At 44.9% G+C, this 19,654-nt stretch overlaps 1 protein-coding gene across 1 annotated transcript in view; it reads right to left on the reverse strand.

The window, feature by feature from the left end:
• The window catches only part of fam49bb (family with sequence similarity 49 member Bb), a 35,037-nt gene that overhangs the window by 9,518 nt on the left and 5,865 nt on the right, over window positions 1-19,654 (reverse strand). Inside the window, exons 2-5 of the mRNA XM_047568521.1 lie at window positions 15,167-15,254; window positions 5,014-5,099; window positions 3,257-3,378; window positions 1,736-1,841 (exon numbers count right to left, since the gene is read on the reverse strand). Of these exons, the coding sequence (XP_047424477.1) occupies window positions 1,736-1,841; window positions 3,257-3,378; window positions 5,014-5,086 (301 nt within the window). The 5' untranslated portion in view covers window positions 5,087-5,099; window positions 15,167-15,254. The remainder of the gene's footprint in view (window positions 1-1,735; window positions 1,842-3,256; window positions 3,379-5,013; window positions 5,100-15,166; window positions 15,255-19,654) is intronic.

The raw sequence follows: 19,654 nt of genomic DNA on the forward strand, positions 1-19,654 counted from the left end.
TGTCTGATCTCATCAGGTCACGGCAGAGCAGGCGAGCAGAATGCAGGCGCATAGAGAGAGGGAGAGAGGGGCGGGTCGGAGGATGGCGGGACTTCTGTCTGGTCTAGAGCACACAGTCGACGACATATAGTATAAACTAGTATTGGGAAAAAAGCTGCTCTGAGCTGTGATTGTAATAATATAAATTATCTCGTGTCAAATTAAACAAGTGTTTCTATAAATGATCACCTGATGACATTTATGAGCCCAAACATTTGCTCATCTCAGTTTGTCAAATGTAAGAATTGTTGCTGCTTATCGCTTCGTGACCCCTAGAGGGTCCGCGGAGGTACTGCAGGGGGGTCGCAAAATCTTTGGTTGATTAGACTTTTTATATATATATATATTTTTTTTTTAATTTCCCACACAAATTTTAATTTTTTTAAATACACATTAACATGAATCCAACATATTTTAGTAAAGGGATAAGGGATAGCTTAATATTAAATGCCGAGTTTAATATAGATCACATATAGTAGGTAGGGGGTCTCTCCTCTGTTTTAGGGTAAAAAGAAGCATTAGGAAGATGTAAAGTTTTAAATGTGTTCATAAAGATAAAAATACATGTATGAAAGAATGCATACCGATGTGTCAAACGTTGCAGGAAAGCGACACATTTTGCAGCTTCAGCTTCTCAAATGTGAAATTTTGTTGCCATTTGTCAAATGTTGTGAATATTTTTTTTATTGCACTTCAGACAAAATACGAAGATCATATTTAGATCTGAAGCGTGTTTGTGGTGAGAAAATCGCCTTCCGTTTTCAGTTTTAAATGCCTGTGTGGATAGCAGATACGAGTCGTTTCATTTGAAATACAAAGCCCGTTTACGTAAGTAAGGTGCAGCTCTGCTCTGGATGTATCGCTCCACCAGCCTGTAGCAAAGGGCTTTCAGCTACATGCGTGTCAGGGTAGGACAGCAGGCTGCAAAGGACCCTGAAGCCTGAAGTCAAGGAGGTGAAATAGAGCAGCAGCCGAGACTGGAAGGTGACCTACTTTATTACATAACAGCCATCGTTGTTTCAGTCGCCGCCGCCGCCGCCGCCCGTTGCTCCCACTGACTACCCTATCCACTGCCACTGGGATTACGGGGTTGAGGGCGTTGAGGCTTGACGTGCCCCCCCCCTCCACCAACAGCCTCGGGGTCGTAAGAAGATCAGGGAGCAGTAAGCCTGAGTCCCCACCCCCTTGTATCCATGCTAATTAAACAACCTATAGCCCCATCCTACACAGAGGTCAGCGCACAGTGCAACGCAAGCAGCATATAGAGAAATGCACGGCTGGCAGGAGGAGGAGGGAGGAGGAGGAAGAGGGAGGAGGGAGGGGGTTGTTTATATAAGGCTGGCGTGCATGCATGTTATTGTGTATGTGTCGCATGTCTGTTGACTTTTGCAGCTCAGCAGTCAATAGCACAGATGCGCACGTAAACAATTGAGGTCACGAGCCGAGGTCACGTCTGCGTGAGTTCACCGTGAATCGCATGGAACACGTCGGGAAGCGGAGGAACTTTAATATGAAAATCATAAACTAATGCACGTCTCGGAGCGCCGGTGGCGCCGCTTTGAGGGAAATCTCACGGGACACCTGAGCTCGTTCCACTCGAAGCGGCGTCTGAGCAAGAGTCAGTCTGAGAGACGGTGATGTGGTTCATCCTGGCCTACATAATAATGACTGTAATAACTGTAGAGGGAACGCGTACCTAATCTCTGGGAGAACTCGTAGAACTTCTTGAGTTTGCCGACCAAAGGGACCACGGCCGCCCACGCCTGCTCCTGTAGCGCCTCGTCGCTCGGATTCTGGATGGCCTGGAAATCAAAACAAGGAAACCACAGTTAGACTAATCTTTAATTGTGAGTCCGCCACTTGCACGACACAGCCGGACCCCCGATCGAATTATTGGTGGATATGTTGCATTGTGGGTAATGTAGGGGCCGAGCTTTAACAAGAAGAGTGCACAAGAAACACATCACATAGGAGCTGACTGCTTAATTGGTGGAATACCAGCAAAATTGGAAAACTTCTTTTGAACACAGGGGCTGGAAACTCATAAAAGTTGAACAACACAGGCATTTTTGTGGCTACTGAAAGTAGTGACTGCACGTCTGTCATGAAGCTACTCTTTCTAAGTTTGAATTTGGAAACCAAACTGGGACTGTAAAATGTTTCCGATCCCACTGCACCGCTCCGGTCGTAGATCTGTAGAATCAGATTCTACAAAATGAAGCATGAGGGGAAACTTCAAAGGATTTGGAGACTATTTCCAAACTTTGGTCAGAGAAATTTTTGAAAGAGGAGCAAAGGAATCGTCTATGTCAAACTAGAAAATCCTTCTCTATCTGCCATCAATCTACAACACAGTCTCAACATCTGTCCCCTAGATGTGTCGCCCCCACTTGCACCTTGAGAATGGGGCCTCCAGAGACAGAAAACGGGATCAAACTGTTAAAAACGTCAGGTAAGTGTACGTCGTTAACAGACACTGGTCATGCAGGTTTTTAAAAGGCGAAACACCCGCAGATGTTCCTGTTTAAACTCCCATTTAAACTCCCCACCTTTTTTTTTTCTGAATGAATGAGGCAAACTCCGCTCACGCATGAAGGTGCTTGCCTCATTCATTCAGAAAAAAAAAAAACCCACACGATTATAAATGATCTCTTAAAAAGGAAAACACACCATGGGTGATGTTTGTCCACTCGCTACAAATGAAAGTGTTTAACATGAACACACAGGTGTGATCCTGTGTTGACTATTGATTGCGGCCGCGCTGATGTACGAGGGGGCGAGAGTGTTTGCGTATTTCCCCCACATCTTTGTTTACCTTTACGGCCGGAGATAACGGCGCGTACGGAAACTTCCAGGGCTGGAGTCGTAATCTGAGCTTTGCGCAGGTCTAACTAACGTCAGGGCGGAGATCAATAAATAATAACTTAACACATGTGAAGCCAAAGTCGTGACATGCACACATAAAACAGAGCTGCTCTCAGTTGTGAAGCAGCTGTAGCGATAAAATATTCTACTGTTCCCCAATTGATGGTTTAAGGGTTTATCTGCATATAGAGCAAAATAAATAAATGAATAAATAAATGGAGATTTTAATGCCAGGTGTGAAGAGGCTCAAACCAGAGCGTGTTCCACCCTCCTGAGCTCTCTGCAGCATGTCTCAACTCTGCAGCACTTGTGTTTGCCGTCAGTCAGGGGTGGGTAATTGCATCAGGTGTACCTCTCTGATCTCCTGCCCCGCTCCCTTGTAGGCCTGCAGCTCATCCAGGATATCCCTTGCGTCCTTCAGCACCACGTCCACCTGCTCCCAAACCTCTCGCTCAGCCTCCGTGGGCTGGGCATCTGCAAGAAGAACAGGAAGGTCAAAAAGGGGGGGCAGATCTGATTGGTCTCTAGTTCATATTCACAGCAAATCCGCAGGAGAGAAAAAAAAAAAAAAAGATTTTAGGAAATCGATCAAATCGCATAAAGTTTATTAAGCAACTTTTCAATTATGTAAATGAGAGTTCACTGAAATAATCTCCCCTCTCCACTGCTTCCCATTAAGTTCGACACCACCCACTTTCCTTGGCAGAGAAAAGGAAAATGGAGCGAGATAAAAGAAGACAAATGGATAAGGGTTATAGTATGCACTCTGCTGGAGCCTTGTAACAGCTCTGGGGGTTCAGCTACGTTAGTTACAGAGTTTTTCTTGCTTTCCTTTTTCAATACCTGAAGCAAGGACGCGCTGCCAAGTATGTTTCTTATGCTCAAACACAGTAACCATAGTCTCTTTACTGCACATTTTCACCAAGAATTATTTTTTTAGTCAGACCAGACGTCCTTGATTTCTGGGGACAGTCCCCGTTTTGGACTAAATTTCCCCCTGAATGTAGCTGTCCCCAAAAGTGTCCCCAATTTTAGCTTTTTATGAATGGGGAAAAAAAAATGTTGCGCGCACACTACAATTATTACGGTAGTTGGTTGCGCTGCTAGAAACGGTACAAACAAAGCAGTTTAAATGTGAATAAACATGTCAAAATAAATTAAACCATAATTGTCCCCGTTTCTTCATTTCATTCTTGATAATATATATTTTTTTTCTTTATCTTCGAGCTGTAAATGTCCCCATATTTCCACATCAGCAGGCAGAGCTAACACGGGACCATGCTAACCTGTAGTGTGGTATTATGCTACAATATTTACTCATCATCACAGTAAAATAGTCCATTCTTAGTTAATCTACGGCATTAATTCCTCCCTCAACCAATAGAAAATGTTGTGAACACATGATTATGTATAAAAAAAAAAATACCGTAATATACTGTGATACCATCAGAATTTTGAAAAATATTGTGAAATACATTACATTTTTTTACATTTATAATATTTTTACATTTCATACATTTTTTTGGTCATACCCCCCAGCCCTACCAAGAAACATGATTTCAGTTTGGGCTTTTAGGTGTAATGCTATTCAGAAAACACTATTACAAACCCGTGAAGGTGGCAAAATGAAAGAAAACTACAATAATGAGCACTGCAGTATAAAAGCTGGATATATAAATGTGATCTTCCTTTAACATAAAAATCACTTAGAAACAGTCTGAGCTGCAGAAAAACTGTTTCCTCTGAAGGTATGACTGAGTCTCTGCGCTTGCCAAGTGTGAGAATAGTACAGTACAGGTTCAAGCCGCATTGAGGGGCCTTAGGCAACGCAGCAGCTGAACTTCACTGCTTTATATTTGGGGAAGGGGCTCTGCTGCAACTCTGCCCTGATTGATATTCTGCACACACACACCAGCGTGGAAAAGGCAGGTTGATGGAAAAGCGCAAAAGCTCTGGTGGTAGATTTGATTCCTTTGCTGCTGGGAGGAACGCAGTGTTAAAGATAAGTGGCGGCGCGGCTGAAAAGACTTAAGAGTTCGGAGTCGATAAAGCTTTGGTGAGATTGTCGCGTGATTAACATCGGAAGCAATCGCCTGAGAAGAAACTCACTTTCAAAATCGAGGAAAAAATTGGGCTCCTGTTCCAGATCTGTGCATGTCAAAACTTTCAGTAGGTTCCCCATGTTACGATGATACCTGTTGAGGAAAAGAGAGAGAGAGAAATCAATAAAAACAGAAGCGGCAAGGCGAGCAGGTGCCGCTACGCCGATGTATCCGCGGCACCTCGCTCCCGCTCTGCTTCACTGCTCTGGTGCCTGTTTGAACTCAGTGGTGCCCCAGATGTGCCCACCGCTCGCAGACGCACGAGCGCTCCCCTCGGACCCCCACGGTGCGTGTTTCCTGAGCCCAGGCAGATGTCAGACCAAAAAGCCCCAAAAATAAAATACACAGTTTGAGTTTTTCTGCTTTGCTAAACTTCTCCCCGCCATTCGTAAGCATTTACGGGCAGCGGTATGCAAAGTAATCCACTTCACCATGCTCCACGGGGATGTCTCTTATACACTTACACCCGAGGTCATTAGGTGCACTGGTGAAAAAAAAAAAAAAAAAAACGCATCCCAATATAACAGCGCTGCACTAAAACCCCCTTCATGGCCGCCGTCGTGCTCAGTTTATGGTGAAACCGTTTCACTTTGGAGGAGGCAGTTTGTGACATTGCGCCTAACGAACTGCCCGGTGAGTGCACGTTCATGCATGATGCAGGTGAGTGTTGGCTGCACGATAACGTGTCCAATTAAACGTTCATTTAAATGTGTTTATGAGGATGAACGTCGGGTGTTTGTTGCCAAGCTCTTAAATTCATTTGATCGTCTCTGCAGGTTCAGTGTTTTCAGGGAGTGGAGTCATCAGACCTGAAACATGGCATCAATATTTAACGCAGCAATGCCAGTACTTGCATGTGGTACAGTAACCTCAGAACACGGGCGCCTACAGTTCACCTTATTTAGTCTGTAAGTAGTCTACTGTACAAATCCATTGTTTGAGTCTATAAAATGAACATCACGGCTTCATGGATCAGGTAGTGTCAGTCAACTTTTGGACTTGGTATTCGTGTGGATGTTATTTAGACATGTATCACCCGCTTAGACCAGACCAGACACCCCCACCCCATAACAATGACACTCCTTGATGCTAGCAGCCACCCCCAGCTGGATGCAGCCTGACACACACAGACACACACAAAAACGGTTTAGGAACAACTCAAAAAACATGATAAACAGCGCAAGGTGTTGACCAGATCCCAAACTGATCAAGTATCTGTGGGATGATCCACAGAGGCTCCTCCCCTCAACCCATAGGACCCAAAGGCCCCCACTAAAAACGTCCTGTTACCAGACACCACAGGACACCCTCAGAGGACCCATGTCCATTCTGTCAAGGACAGAATACTTTAAAAGGTTCTCATTACTAATGGACAAACATCTATGCTGCTATAAAAAGCAGCATAGATGATTTTTTGTGTGTGTTTTGTTTTTCTAATGAATGAGGCAAAACGCCGCTTATGCAAGAGCACACTTGCCGAACAGGTGTTCTTTTACGCCGCCCCAGAATGCACTGCGTGTTTGCACGACCAAAGGAATGAGGCCAAATGTGATCTGGACCTCTACTGGAAGGTGGCCACTTCCGATCGGACTGCCAAGGACGGATGTTAACGCAAGACGTGGCTGGGCGCGGCCTGATAAAAAAAAGTCAACTGGTTTTGAATTCTTTTATCTGCACATGTTTTATAACAGAGGACAAATGAGAAGCGTTAAAAGCGCCCCCAACTCTGGGGCCTTAACCCATTCACATGGATCGACGCTTTATTTAAAGTCACCCGGTGGCTAGATGAATGCAGAGAGAGCCGACATGATCCTGCCCAGAAAACCAGGCTGGGTACCGTGAGGTGAGCCCCGTGACCTAGAAACGACAAACCAACCTAGAAACCACTGCTGCACACCATCTGCTTAAACGCTGAGGACTCCTACTCTAAACTTTGACACTTCTAGAGTCACTTTACTGTTTACTACGATCTATGTTGATAGCGGCTCCATAACGGGCCATGCCACGGCTCTAGATGATCTCCGTGTGAAGAAATAGAGGAAGAGCAGTTGCATTACACCCTCTCTGGATGCCCCACATGAGCACATACTGTATATCATCTATACCGAGCACACCTCAGCTGCATGTTGTGCAATGAAAAGCGAGAGCCTCACCCTGCTCCCCGCTCTGCCGATCCCCCCCTCCCCCCCACGACTCCTGGAAAGCACATGGTCGACGTTTCTCAGAAGTCGGGAGGTCTGCAGGAGTTTGTGGATAAAACAGCGGCTCCTGACTTAACCCTTGGTGACAGAGAGGAGATGGACAGGAAGTCGCCGCGGACGCATCGTCGCCGCGGAACGAGTGACGGAGCCGAAGTTTGGCAGGCAGATGTCACCTGAGCTGAGCGATGGGCGAAAAAGCTACGGGGACCGAGCGAGGGCCGCTGGTGACGGGGTAAATCACGCCGACGCGGGTAATTCTGAGAGACAGGGAGGAGCTGCGACTGAGCAAAGCACACACTCAGCAGTCAGGTGCAGGGGGTTAGTTGGGGTAGTTTTTAAAATGCATGAGATGCGTCGCGAGACAGGAGGAGGAGGAGGAGGAGGAGGAGGAGGAGGAGGTGGAGGGGGGGGGGGGGGGCGCGATATCCAGCTTATTTTTCATTAAAAAATATCTGGGATATTAGAGTGACAGTCTGGCTACACAAAAACAAACCATTTATTTATTTAAGCAATATGTTTCTGCGCATATATCGTTTTTCTCTTCTTCTATGGTCTGCATTTTGACAGCTGGTATTAATTACCAGATTCAATTAAGAATTTAAGGAGATTTACAATTTAATTCTCCTGCATCAGCATAAACCAGGACTTTTTTTAATTTATTTTTTTTTTAGGTTATTGCGCATGATATTATTTCTACTCTACTGGTCTAAACCTGAGCCCACCTGCAAAGACCCACCTGCCTTGTCCAGCCTCGTCTTATTACCCTCCGCTAATGTGACCTGAATGTCTGACTGTGCCAACACTTGCACCTCAGCGGCTGTCGGAAAGCGCCACCTGATCCGGCCCTCAGAAGGGACGAGCGGCCGTCACTGCTGCCCTCCCTGCTGGATGATGTGGGCACTGCCCGCCACCGGGGGGAGGGAGGGGGAGGAGGGGGGTGTGGGGGCCTGCTCCGGTCCTCCACCGGTCCTCTACCGCCACCTTTCAGCCGCACGCTGACTGGAGGCGGCCGGGCAGAGCAGCCTGGGCTCTCGGCGCTACAACGAGGGCACTGCCAGTCTGCCAGGGCCCCGGTGCCTTTAGAAATGAGGTCACTTTGAGGACGGGGGGGATTTGTGTGGCTGCATTTCAACGTCCAGCGGAGAATCTTCAAGTGCACCAGAAAAACAGATTAAATTTAGAGCTTTTATAAATATATATCACTACAAACCCATCTGCAATAACATAAACAAATTACATAAAGTTATAAAGCAGCTGACCTCTTCTTATGACGGAAGCCCTCACACTCATAAAGAGGCGTTTATAACTATTTGAGCAACTAAGTGAAACACTTTTTTAGACATTGTATCAGAGAGAGGTTAAGGAACAGAAGTCCCTCTCCCTCCCTCCCTCCCTCCCTCCCTTCTCCCTCAGTAGCACCTTACAGTCCTGGCATGTCCCGGGCGCCGCAGAGACCCCGACGACAGCCTTGTTGTTGTTTTGAACCCCCCCACTGAGCCATCGCGTGCTCGCAGTGAGCGAAGGGAGGGCTGCTCCCAGGGCCGGGGGCAGAATCTGACAAGCCGGAGCCCGCGCAGCTCTCCCATTGGCTGAGAGGATCTACCCAACCGCTCGCTGTATCCATGGAGCCAAAAAAAAAATCGGTGCCATTGAAAACATTGCGGCAGCCAATCGGGGCGCGGGCTCCGGCTGAAGAGCGAGTACAGTAGTAGTAGTGGGACTTGAAAGCGCATGCATATATTAATACAGATGAGGTAATGCGCCAAAAACAGCGGATTAGAAGGGGAGGCGAGTGAGATGTTTAATTCTGCCACTGAGCACTTTTGAGTGATTTTTTTTTTTCTGTGCAGCTCAGCAGATTCACTTTATTACAACATTTATTTTTTTATTTTTATTTTTTAAATAGTAGCAAAGTAAATGAGCGCACTGTAATTACACATCATCACTATGTAGAAATAATAAAATGCATCTAATAAGAAATGTCCACATCTGGAATATATCTGCAGATATTGCAGAAAAGCCTCGTGCTCAATTTGGTGAAGACGCCAAAACAGTGCCACGCCCATGCAGCAGCCTGACCCCTCGGTGGCACTGCCTTTCACCGTCTCCCAGCCCCCGGTGCCTGCCCTTTAATGGGAGAGAAGGAGCAGGACGCAGCTGAAATCTAGCACTGCGGCAGCGTCCTGCTATGAACTGCTCCGGGGGGCTCGAGGCTGTCTGATGTGAAGGAGGGATAGTGCTGACATTCCACTACTCGGCTGCAGCAGCAGCAGCAGCAGCAGCAGCATGAGGATCCACGTGCCCTGCTGCTTTACTATGGAGGGAAAAACAACGCCCTCCCTTCCCCAGCCACGGCGCGGAGCGTCACGTGGGCTCCGCCGTGGACCGGCTAAGAGCTTGCCTCGGGTGTGGAGTGGAAAGGAGGGGAGGGGAAGGGGGGAAGAAAAAGAAGAAGCAGCAGTGTCTCAGTGTTTATGTCTATAATAATATGGAAAAGGGAAATGCATGGCTCATTCTCATCTATACGCAACACTTAACCTACGAGTCATGTAGGTGAAGATGTGCGTTGAATATTCTTGTGTGTGTGTGTGCGTGTGTGTGGAAGGGGGAGGGATTTGAAGCGTCACAATGCGGCAGAGGCGGGCAGAGCCAGGCAGCTTTAAACTTGACCTAGATTCCCCGGGTGACACGCCACATCGCATTAGCCCACTCGGCCAGACCCGGACCCGGCGGAGCTCGCTGACACTGTCCCGACTCGACAGGCAGAAAATGGGGGAGCACTTCCCCACAAATGGGGCTGGCACGCGGCCCCCCCTCCCTTTCCGCCATCTCAACTTCTCCTCACCCCGACCGTCTCCTGCCAGTCCTGCCCAGCTGACTAAAAAAAAAAAAATGGCTTAGGGGCTTCGTGGCGACAAGGAAAAGAAAGGCGAGGCAAGGAGGAATGGAGGGAGGGGGGGCACTATCATTTGTTTGTTTATAGGGGTGAACTCGTTTACCTCGTAGCCACGCCTCTATATTGTCGCCACCCTGGTAAACATCAGCTAATGCCCCCCTCCTCCTCCTCCTCACCCACAATCCGGGAAATCAAAACAAACCCGCAGACAGTCTGAATCATGACAACTGACGGCGGAAGGTGACATCCACCGTCGTCCGTCTCATCTCACTCCCGAGACGACGCGGGCGTCTAAAAATATTCCCTCCGCTGCGGCGACGGCTCCTTCAAAGCCCCCCCCCAGCACATCGCATCACCATGAAAGTAAATGAAACACGTAAAAACTGGCGGTTAGTCCGGAGGAGCAGACGAGAGAGAGGAGGATGAAAGCGGGAGCGCCTCATCCCCGGCTAAGCTCCTCTCTTTGGACGGCACCTGATGAAAGTTGGAAACCATGGCAACAGGCGCATACACAAGAGTCAGCTAAACCGGCTGGCTCCGCTGAAAGAAGGGCTGCGTGGAGAGGCTCTCAGCGGCCGCTCTTAAAGTCCACACCGATGCGACACTTTGTGTCATCTAAAACACACGGGCAGACACGCAAGCACAGTCAGGATGCTGGTGATTTCAGATCAATGAGTTTAACTGATGAAGAGGCCGCAAGTGGCCAGAACTGCACGGTCCTTTAAGAACTGCAGAGAGAGAAGATACTGCTCCATATTCAGGAAATACTTCCCCTCAGAAACACTCTAAAGAGTCAGACGAGACGTAAAAAACAACCAAAAGTGTCTGGATGAACTTTATATTTATCTGCTGACTCTCTTCCACAGATTGACCCCTCTACGTCCTGCCCTTGTGAGTCCTCTAACTCCTTCCTGGGATGTGTTAGGAAGTCATCACGGGGTGCACGCTGACTCACAGTCACCGGTCAAAGCAGCAGCATCCCCCCCTCGAGGAGGCCGCCTCCTAAATCCATTCACACACAGATTCGTCTGCGTCCACCGTTATTTATCTGACCTTCTGACTGACTCACCGGCGTCACCTTTAAATGTTTTTTTCGCTCACAACAAACGCTCGTTGAGAAGCAGGCCGGTTCGTTCAAGACAAATTTAAACATTGCATTAGCTTAAATGTCCCCCTTTTTTTTCCTCCGCGTGCACTAATTTAACAGGATTTTGGGTGGGGCACAGAGGAGGTTTTGGAGGGATGGTGAGTGTCAGGTTGAAGAGAGCTGGCGTTTTCCCTCCGTAGGAGACGAGTGCCATCTGGAGGAGGGGAACAGCTGTGCACGCCGGGCAGGGAAGGCTGGAGGAGGCCACTCCCAAAACCTAAAAAAACAGCCACACGTGCTGTGTTGTGGATGCTAAATGAGAAATATTTAGCATACAACCAAATTTTTGCAGAAAAATGTCACAAAAATGCAACAAAAAAATGCTGCGAAAAACACAAATGTGTGACTTTGGGATGTCATTTTACTGGGATGAGCAGGAGCAACGGTGCCTGAGCCGAGAGCACCATCCAGTGTTGACATGCAGCCATTTCAGGAGAGGGTGCTCACATGGCGACACACACACACACACACACACACACACACACACAGGGAGGATTAAAATTTCATAGCTGCAGACTAAATTCTAATCCCATGTTTCAAACTAGTCTGGCAGCCACTTTTAGTTTTCGCTGTATGTCCGCACAGGAATGGCAGCGGTCTTGCGAGCTCCTCCCCGGGCAGGAAGCTACACATGTCAACCCTCCAGTGGCATAAATAATAGATAACTGAGGAGAAGCTGGGAGCTTTTAGCTGACATAACAAGCCACTCTACATATTACACCCACTCAGACGTATCATCTCAAATTACCTATTCAGCGGGTGGGGCAGGGAGCGGGGAGCAAGGGAGCAGGAGGCCGGAGTGTCTTCCATGAGTCAAGAGTGGAGAAACTAAACATTTTCATCATTTCTTCTGACAAATTAATTAATTATAAGGTCAAAAATATTAGTACAATAGGGCATATTTAAAACCTAAAAATAAAAAAATAAAAAATCCATGATCTCCATAAATATATTCTACATCTATTACGCCCAAGCAGCAGGGGGCAGTATTGATCCACTTATGAGAATCAAGAAACTCTTCACCTAAGGCAACTGTGGCACACCTCCCCCGGCTTAGCAAGGCTAATCCTCTCTCTATCTATTCACACAAAACTCAAGCTGCTGCATTAACTCAGCCTATTCTCCATGTATAATGGAACACGCATAACGTTCCCCTGCAGCGCCACAGGGGTTCTGCGCCCTGCGCTAACTGAGCTAAAAGTGCTATTCCGCTGCTATTTGAGTGGATGGATTTGGGTTTTTTTTTTACTCGTACTACGACGTCCCTCATGTGGACACGCCGACTCGGTGATCCTGTGCACGAACCACCTGAGGCTTAGCTGTCAAAGCGGCGCAGCATTCCAGCGCCAGAGCTCAGCCAATCGAGTGATAGCCGCGCGTCATGGTAACAATCTCCAAGGAGACACGGGAGGAAAATACAACAGGGATGGGCTGACATGCAAGCGGTGAGAAATGATGGGTTGTGTAGTGTAGGGTGAGGCAAAAAAAAAAAAAAAAAGAAAGAAAAAGAAACCTGGAAACAAAAATAAAATGTATTGTTCCCTCTGCTCTCCTGAAATACAGAGAGGAAAAGCCTTGAATGAAACATTCTGGTCTGAGATCAGGGGGTCATCCGCGAGTATAAAAAGGTCAACAACCACTGAGGCTATTAAACAAGAAGAAAAATGCTGCTACAAGTCTCACGCCGGAGCTGTCAGACTGTCGCGTGAACGCTGACCCGGCGTCCGTGGTTACGTAAACCTCTTCCTTGAAGGGGAACAGGAAGTCGAGAGCACCTACATTACTCAACTCCCTTTTTACGGCCCACAATGCACTTCATTTCCTGAGTCTGCATTACACATACACCCACAGCCCTGCACATTAAGACTATAATAGGTATAGGTGCTCCACCACATGGTCTTGTGTAATGACATGTCTGTATCTGTGCACGGGAGCTACTGATACAGTTATAAAGATGTTTTTTTTTTTTTTCATGCCTTAGCCTCAATAAATTTAGGTGATCGATGAAGCAGGTTGGAATTTTACCAGCAGGCATAGTTATGGGAGCTGTGGGAGTGATCTTATTCCACTTTAAGAAAGGGCAGAAATTGGACTGCAGGAAGAAGAACAGTCAAAACAACAGTAAAGCTGGCAGGAATCATGATTCATATGAAGTGAAAGGAACTTTTAACCCTTTGACTTCCACACTAAGAAATACGATTAATCACAATTAAATATCATTCATTTTTAATCTATTTTAACAGCGTGAACTGCAAACTGAGTATTTTGACATGTCATTATTAAAATGTTAACATGTTGTACAGATACATAAAAGTCACAACTTGGACATCTGTATATAATGTGTTCACACATGGGCAAATTAGTGTATCTTGCAAATTGAATGACTGGCAGTGGTTAGAAAACATATGCATTTTACCGTCTACTCAACCGTGATCAACCATGTGGTTACACTGCCAGTCAAGGGGTTGAGTGTTTTTAGTCATTAAATGCAGATATAAAGACATGCAAAGAGACTATAATCCACACAGGCTTAGACACAAAGACTCCTCCAATTCAAAAGCAAGTTAAAAACTAACCCCCACAAGTGTGACACATTTCTAGTCTACGTACGAACATTTAAGCAGCTCCAAAAATAGGAGCAAAACAAATGTGCATTGTACAACTTAATTCAGAGTTGGTAGTTAAGTGATATTTTTTTTCCCGCCCACCTGTACTGAGCCCACATCAGCATGGAAGAAACCGCTAGCAGCGGAAAAGAAAGCAAAGTAACCGACTCAACTGCCATATACAGAAATGCCTTCATTCATTCAAAGCCCTCCAGTTCGCATCATGATCTAAATTAGGCTGAGGCAATGGGGGGGGGCCAACGCACAAAAAAAGGATGACGTAAGCTATTTTGATTCTGTCACCTTTTTGTTTTCCAGGCATGGCAGTTTATTCAAATTATGAAAGATGTGTTACAATATTTGTTTACACGTCTATTTATACATCTATTCAAACTTATTACAGAAGGTAAAAGAAAAAAAAAAACCTGACAGCGTAAAAACAGTCCAGTGGTCAAACTTTGCATTGACAAATATAACGCAGAGATGCAAATTGTGGGCGCGTTAGCAGGTTTCTCCAATTGTATTTTTAGATTACACAAAGATATTTGAGTTTGCGTTAAAAATAAACACCGGATCGGCCTGCGGTCGGACAAGCGGCGATGGAAGATGAGAATGATAATAAACACTGGATGGAATCAAATGACTTTGACTGAACATGTATAACTGCGAACGCAACCGTGTCATAAAGCGGATACGTTTCACATTTAGACAAAACACGTGTTGCGAGACAAGTTTCCACACTGAGTTGGGAGTCAATTCCCAGCGTGACGCAAAGATTTAAGGCTGCGCCAAAACAACTGTCCACCATCACTTCAGAAAAACACAGTCCACAACTTTGGTTCCTATCAAATTCACACATTTGAGGTGGGAAATACACCTAGGCAGGGGTTACCTAGGCAACCGGAGCCTGGAATGTCCACTAGCAGCCAAGAGTCGGCTGCAAAGCACAAAGGGTTTTGGAGTTAGGAGAGTTTAACACTACTGAATTATGCGTCACGTAAGCATGCAGTCAGGTTCAGTCTTTAATCTAGACAAAAAAAAAAAAAAAAAAAACACTAGCTAGACTATCTCTGTTTACTCGCAAGCAATACTTATGCTCTGTTTGTTTCACTTGCAAACATTTGGGGCATGGAAAGCAGCAGGGATACCTAGACACAACAAAGCAACAACTCTGAGCTATGAATGAAGAGACATTGGACGACAAGGCTTTCACACACTCTTCAGCCAATCCAGAGGTGATGATAAACCCAGAGTTAATTATCAATTAACTGATAAACAGACGGTGAAATCTACGAGGAGCCAGGACTTACCAACAGTGGAGATGTGCAGTCAGGAGGAGGAAGGAGGCCCGGCCTGGCAGGTGGCCCCGGGTCACAGTCCTCCAGAAGGAATCAGCCTCTGAAGCGCAACAGAAAAACATTAAAGTTTTCTCCTAGTAAGTGTTTAACATCCTAGAGTCAAAAAAAAAAAATGACTTGAAAACTACCGTGTCAAATAAACTTATACTAAATTCACAACACCTACTCCCAACTATGACTTTTGTACATTTACAGAACAACACTTGATGCATACTTCACACATACAGGTCACACCCTATTACAAAAGACGTCTTCTTGGTTCCCCTTTAAACTCTGCTATAATCACACGAAAGAGAAACCTAACATCACCGGTGAGGCTACTGATACCAGGTAGCAGGTAACTTATGCACTGACAGGGTCGTTCTTCTGTCCCACTATTCCTCTTTGTGAAATACGGGCTAATTGCAGACTTTTTTTTTTGCTTTTTTAAAAAAAACATGGAACAAACAGAGTCACATAAAAAGCACACCACTTCCTATTGTGTAATACTTCCTCTGATTCACTTCAGGTTTTCTACAAGGCTCCCCGTTTCCTCCCTGTAAGATTGCCGACACACAATCCCGCTCTGTTCAGTGAAAAAACAACCAATCCAAACCAATGACTAAAAGGGCCGTTTGAAAAAAAAAAAAAAAAAAAAAAAGCATACCCATGATCTAGTTTCTGTCTGAGGTGAGACTATGCTTACCACCCGGGTTTTAAGACTCAACAGTCCCTGCAAAGCCACAAGCTCGTTTCACAAGTTGTGCAACTCTGATTGCGAGTACAAGTTCAGTAGACTGTGAGTCCATTAGGACCAGGACACTTCTCTCTTCGCCTGCCTGCATACAAATGCCGAGCAATAGCGGCAGCGTTGGTCATGCATGAATGTGCATCAGACTTCAAACCCAGAAACTTCAAACCACAAGAAAACGGCCTTGTTAGAGCCGAGTTGTTTGGAGGTGATGAAATGAGACACTTGTGAAAAGGGTGCGATAAAAAAATAAAATCTAGAGGTCGATGCTGAAAGAAGAAAAGTCTTGATAAGATGGAAAAATAGTATGGTGTGAGGGGATATCAGCTGCTTCTTTGGTTGACTTTCTGGCAGAAGGATTTCTGACCACAGCTTGGTTCTAATCCAATAGAGCTGGGATGTCACAGGTGACATCTGTGGCAGGGCATCATGGGAGTCAGCTATGCATCATGCCTACAGCTGGGGGCCACGACATACGGCCAAGTCAATGCTTGACTAAACACGAGGTTATGGGGGTTACAGTCAAGCCTACAGTATGAGGAGCACTAGGAATGCACAATGGACTGACTGCCAAAGAAAAGAGAAGTAAAAGGATCACTGCATTACGAAGAAACAACTGGAATCCAGGCGCCGCAACCCGGTGTTGTGGTTCACATTTAGTGTCACTTAATATTAATTTATGCTGTATTTTCTGATGAAGTCATACCTTAAGTTACTTCTTTAATTACGTCCTGGAGGGCTGACAGATAAGTTAGTCGACGTTGTTGTTTTGGCGTAGTTATGGCCGACAGAAACTATTTCAGTTTCAACAATAAATAACAATAAAACTATAAACGGAATATTTGTGATCACTCCTCGTCATCGTTTTAACATTCAGTCGGATGCTATAGTATTGTATGTATGTTTCTTCTCAGTAAAGTTATAGCGTTAGCATCTTTTATTTAGCTACATTTATCATCACTAAACTGAAATGACCTAAAACCAGGCGACAACTTCCAGGTCTAAGCTATGAAGCTCATGCAGATGTGCAAAAAACTGCAGTTCATCGAGTGGCCACTTGAGGCTTTCTGCGAAAGGGAGCAAATCCTCATAGACTCCCATTGTTAAAAAGCCCAACTTTACAGCATAATTAAACATGTTTACAGCGAGGTGCAAAAAACGGTTTTGGTCTCAATGGTTTATTTCACTATTCATGACAACTGTATGGGGGGGATTTTTTTTCTAACTCATTTGTTTATATTTATTAAGGTTTACAATTCTGCATAATTAAGGGCGTTCCCGCTTTGAGTGACAGGTGACATATGGGCGCTGTCAGAGGCTGCTAGCTGCTAGCCTTGGTCTCTCTGCTAGTCCTCGCCTGAGCTAATGACAACATTTCAGCTGAGTTTGAGGTTTTGGTCCATTTTGGATCATTTAAAATAAAAAATAGTAGTTGTACTTTTAAATACTTTTAAATAAAATGTGTCAGTATGGGTCCATACATAACGTTAGTCTACATATTGAAAGGAGGTTTTATGTTAGTAGTTTAAGTTAGACGGTAATATAAATTAAGATGGAGGAACCAAAATGTGAATATGTGTAATGATATTCTGTACACATACACATTCTGTACATATAACACATACATTATTTTACATGTCTATTTGTCTGTGCAAAATTCAGGTGATCCAGAAGAACTGGACTATCAGGACTTCTCATCTGGGCAGAGAACACTTTGAAAGTCATCACTACATCACCGATTTTTATTATAACCCAGATATGAAATGTGACTCAAAACTTGTAACAGACTTAAAGACATGAATCCCCAAATCATCTGTGCTTAATGTATTATATATTATATTTTAGTCGGGACAAACGGCATCAAACCGGGAGGGAGGCCACCGTGTTAGCCAGCTGCTAGCACCTCGGAAGGTGATTAGCCTAGCTCGATAGCCTGAGCTAACCGGTAGCGCTGAGTTGGGTGGGTGAGATAAAAACATGGACTGGTGCCAAAAATCCATATTATATGCCAACTATTACAAAAACTCACTTCAAAAGAATGAACACAGAACAGCTAAGGATTACACCAACATGCTAATGTGCTAATGCTAATTTCTTGAAGGTTAAAAGGTCAAAATCAGCCTAAATGCGGCAAATCCTACCAGAACCTTAAATACGGGTTTTGGTATGAGGTGACATGGGAACACAAGTTGGCACCAAAAAGCCAAGTCAGTTCAAAAAATGCATACAAAAACGTTTCGATTAAAACTACATGCTAGCATCGGTGCGCTAATCTTTGCAGGTATAAAGTTAGTCATGTTCATTCTCTTAGTTTAGAGTGCTAGCATGCTAATTAATATTGGCTAATTACCACTAAAAACAAAGCACAGTGTCTCTTGTTCTGGTTGCAGTTAATTTATCCAGTGGGGGAAACAGTTTCATGGTTCTCCAGCAAACATTTCAATGTGAAGAAAACTTCGAAAGAAGAGGACAGTGATGTCGCAGCATTCAATTGTTGAGATATTTCAATCTGAACCAAAGTGGTGAACAAGCTGACTGAGCTGCTAGTGAGGCTAAAAAGCTCTGAGCTTTCCTTTCTGCTAAGATCAATTTCCAAAATATTTTTTATTAAATCGTTAACTTAATTGTAGCAAAATGATAAAAAAAAAATAAAAAAATCCCACCTTCAAACCATCATCAGGCTTTTAAGCTTCATGGTTCATACTGTAAACATGTAGGACTACTGTCATTCACTCCAGTGCTACAGCAGGAAAAGACCAACATGATGAGATCATTCAGAAGTGGCTGAGTGTGTGGTGTGATTCAACCTGACTCTTCCCCTCCGAGCAACAATTAAATCAAGATAAAAAAATAAAACTACAGGCACAGTTAACCAGCGCTGCTGCTTGCAGTGGGGGGCTCAGAGTGTGGTGTTTCAGTCATCTCTAAGGCATCCACTCATCATGTGAGTACTTGGTCATCCTAACAAAGGGCTGATAGAAGCAATTTAAGTTCGTAAGAGGAAGAGTTGCCAGTGAGAAAGATGTTCAATACCCTTAGATTGTATAAAACTTAAGTAAACTACGGTTTGATTATTTATTCCTACGGGATGTGAAGCATCAAAACTACTTTTTTTAAATGCTCGCTTCCTTCTGTTTATTTGTCACTTCCTAAAAAGTGCACACAAGTCACACAATAACGGGAATCAAAAGGTTCAGAGTGTAAAAACTCTGACGAAATCTGACCATAGCTATAGAACTATTAGAACATCAAAATAAAAGTTGCAAAACGAGTGAAGCAGTAAACTCTGATCTGAATCTGGGCTCTCTCATCTTCAGTTTGTAGGAGCAATAAGCTAACATACCATGAACACTTGTTTGGTTTTAATTTACTCCACCACATGAAGGGCTCGATAAATGTGGGCGACATGTGTGGCCCTGCTGCAGGCCGAGCGAGCGACAAATAGCAAAGCAGGCGTCCAATGTGTGGACCAGGCGGTGTGGTAATCAATAAGATCCACATGTGGAGCGTGTTCAGTTGTCATGCACATAGATAAAGCATTTATTTCTTTTTATTAAAGGGCATGTCCTAAAATATTAATTGCATATCTAGATTATGTGAGTTTTCAGCAGATGAAGGATGCGGCGTTGCCACGGAAACGGTTTTCATTTCATTTCTTCCCCTCGAAAGGAGATTATTTTGTCAACTCTTTGTTTTTCAAAGCACAAAAT

The sequence above is a fragment of the Mugil cephalus genome, chromosome 18 (assembly GCF_022458985.1).
Source record: "Mugil cephalus isolate CIBA_MC_2020 chromosome 18, CIBA_Mcephalus_1.1, whole genome shotgun sequence".
NCBI classification, from domain to species: domain Eukaryota; kingdom Metazoa; phylum Chordata; class Actinopteri; order Mugiliformes; family Mugilidae; genus Mugil; species Mugil cephalus.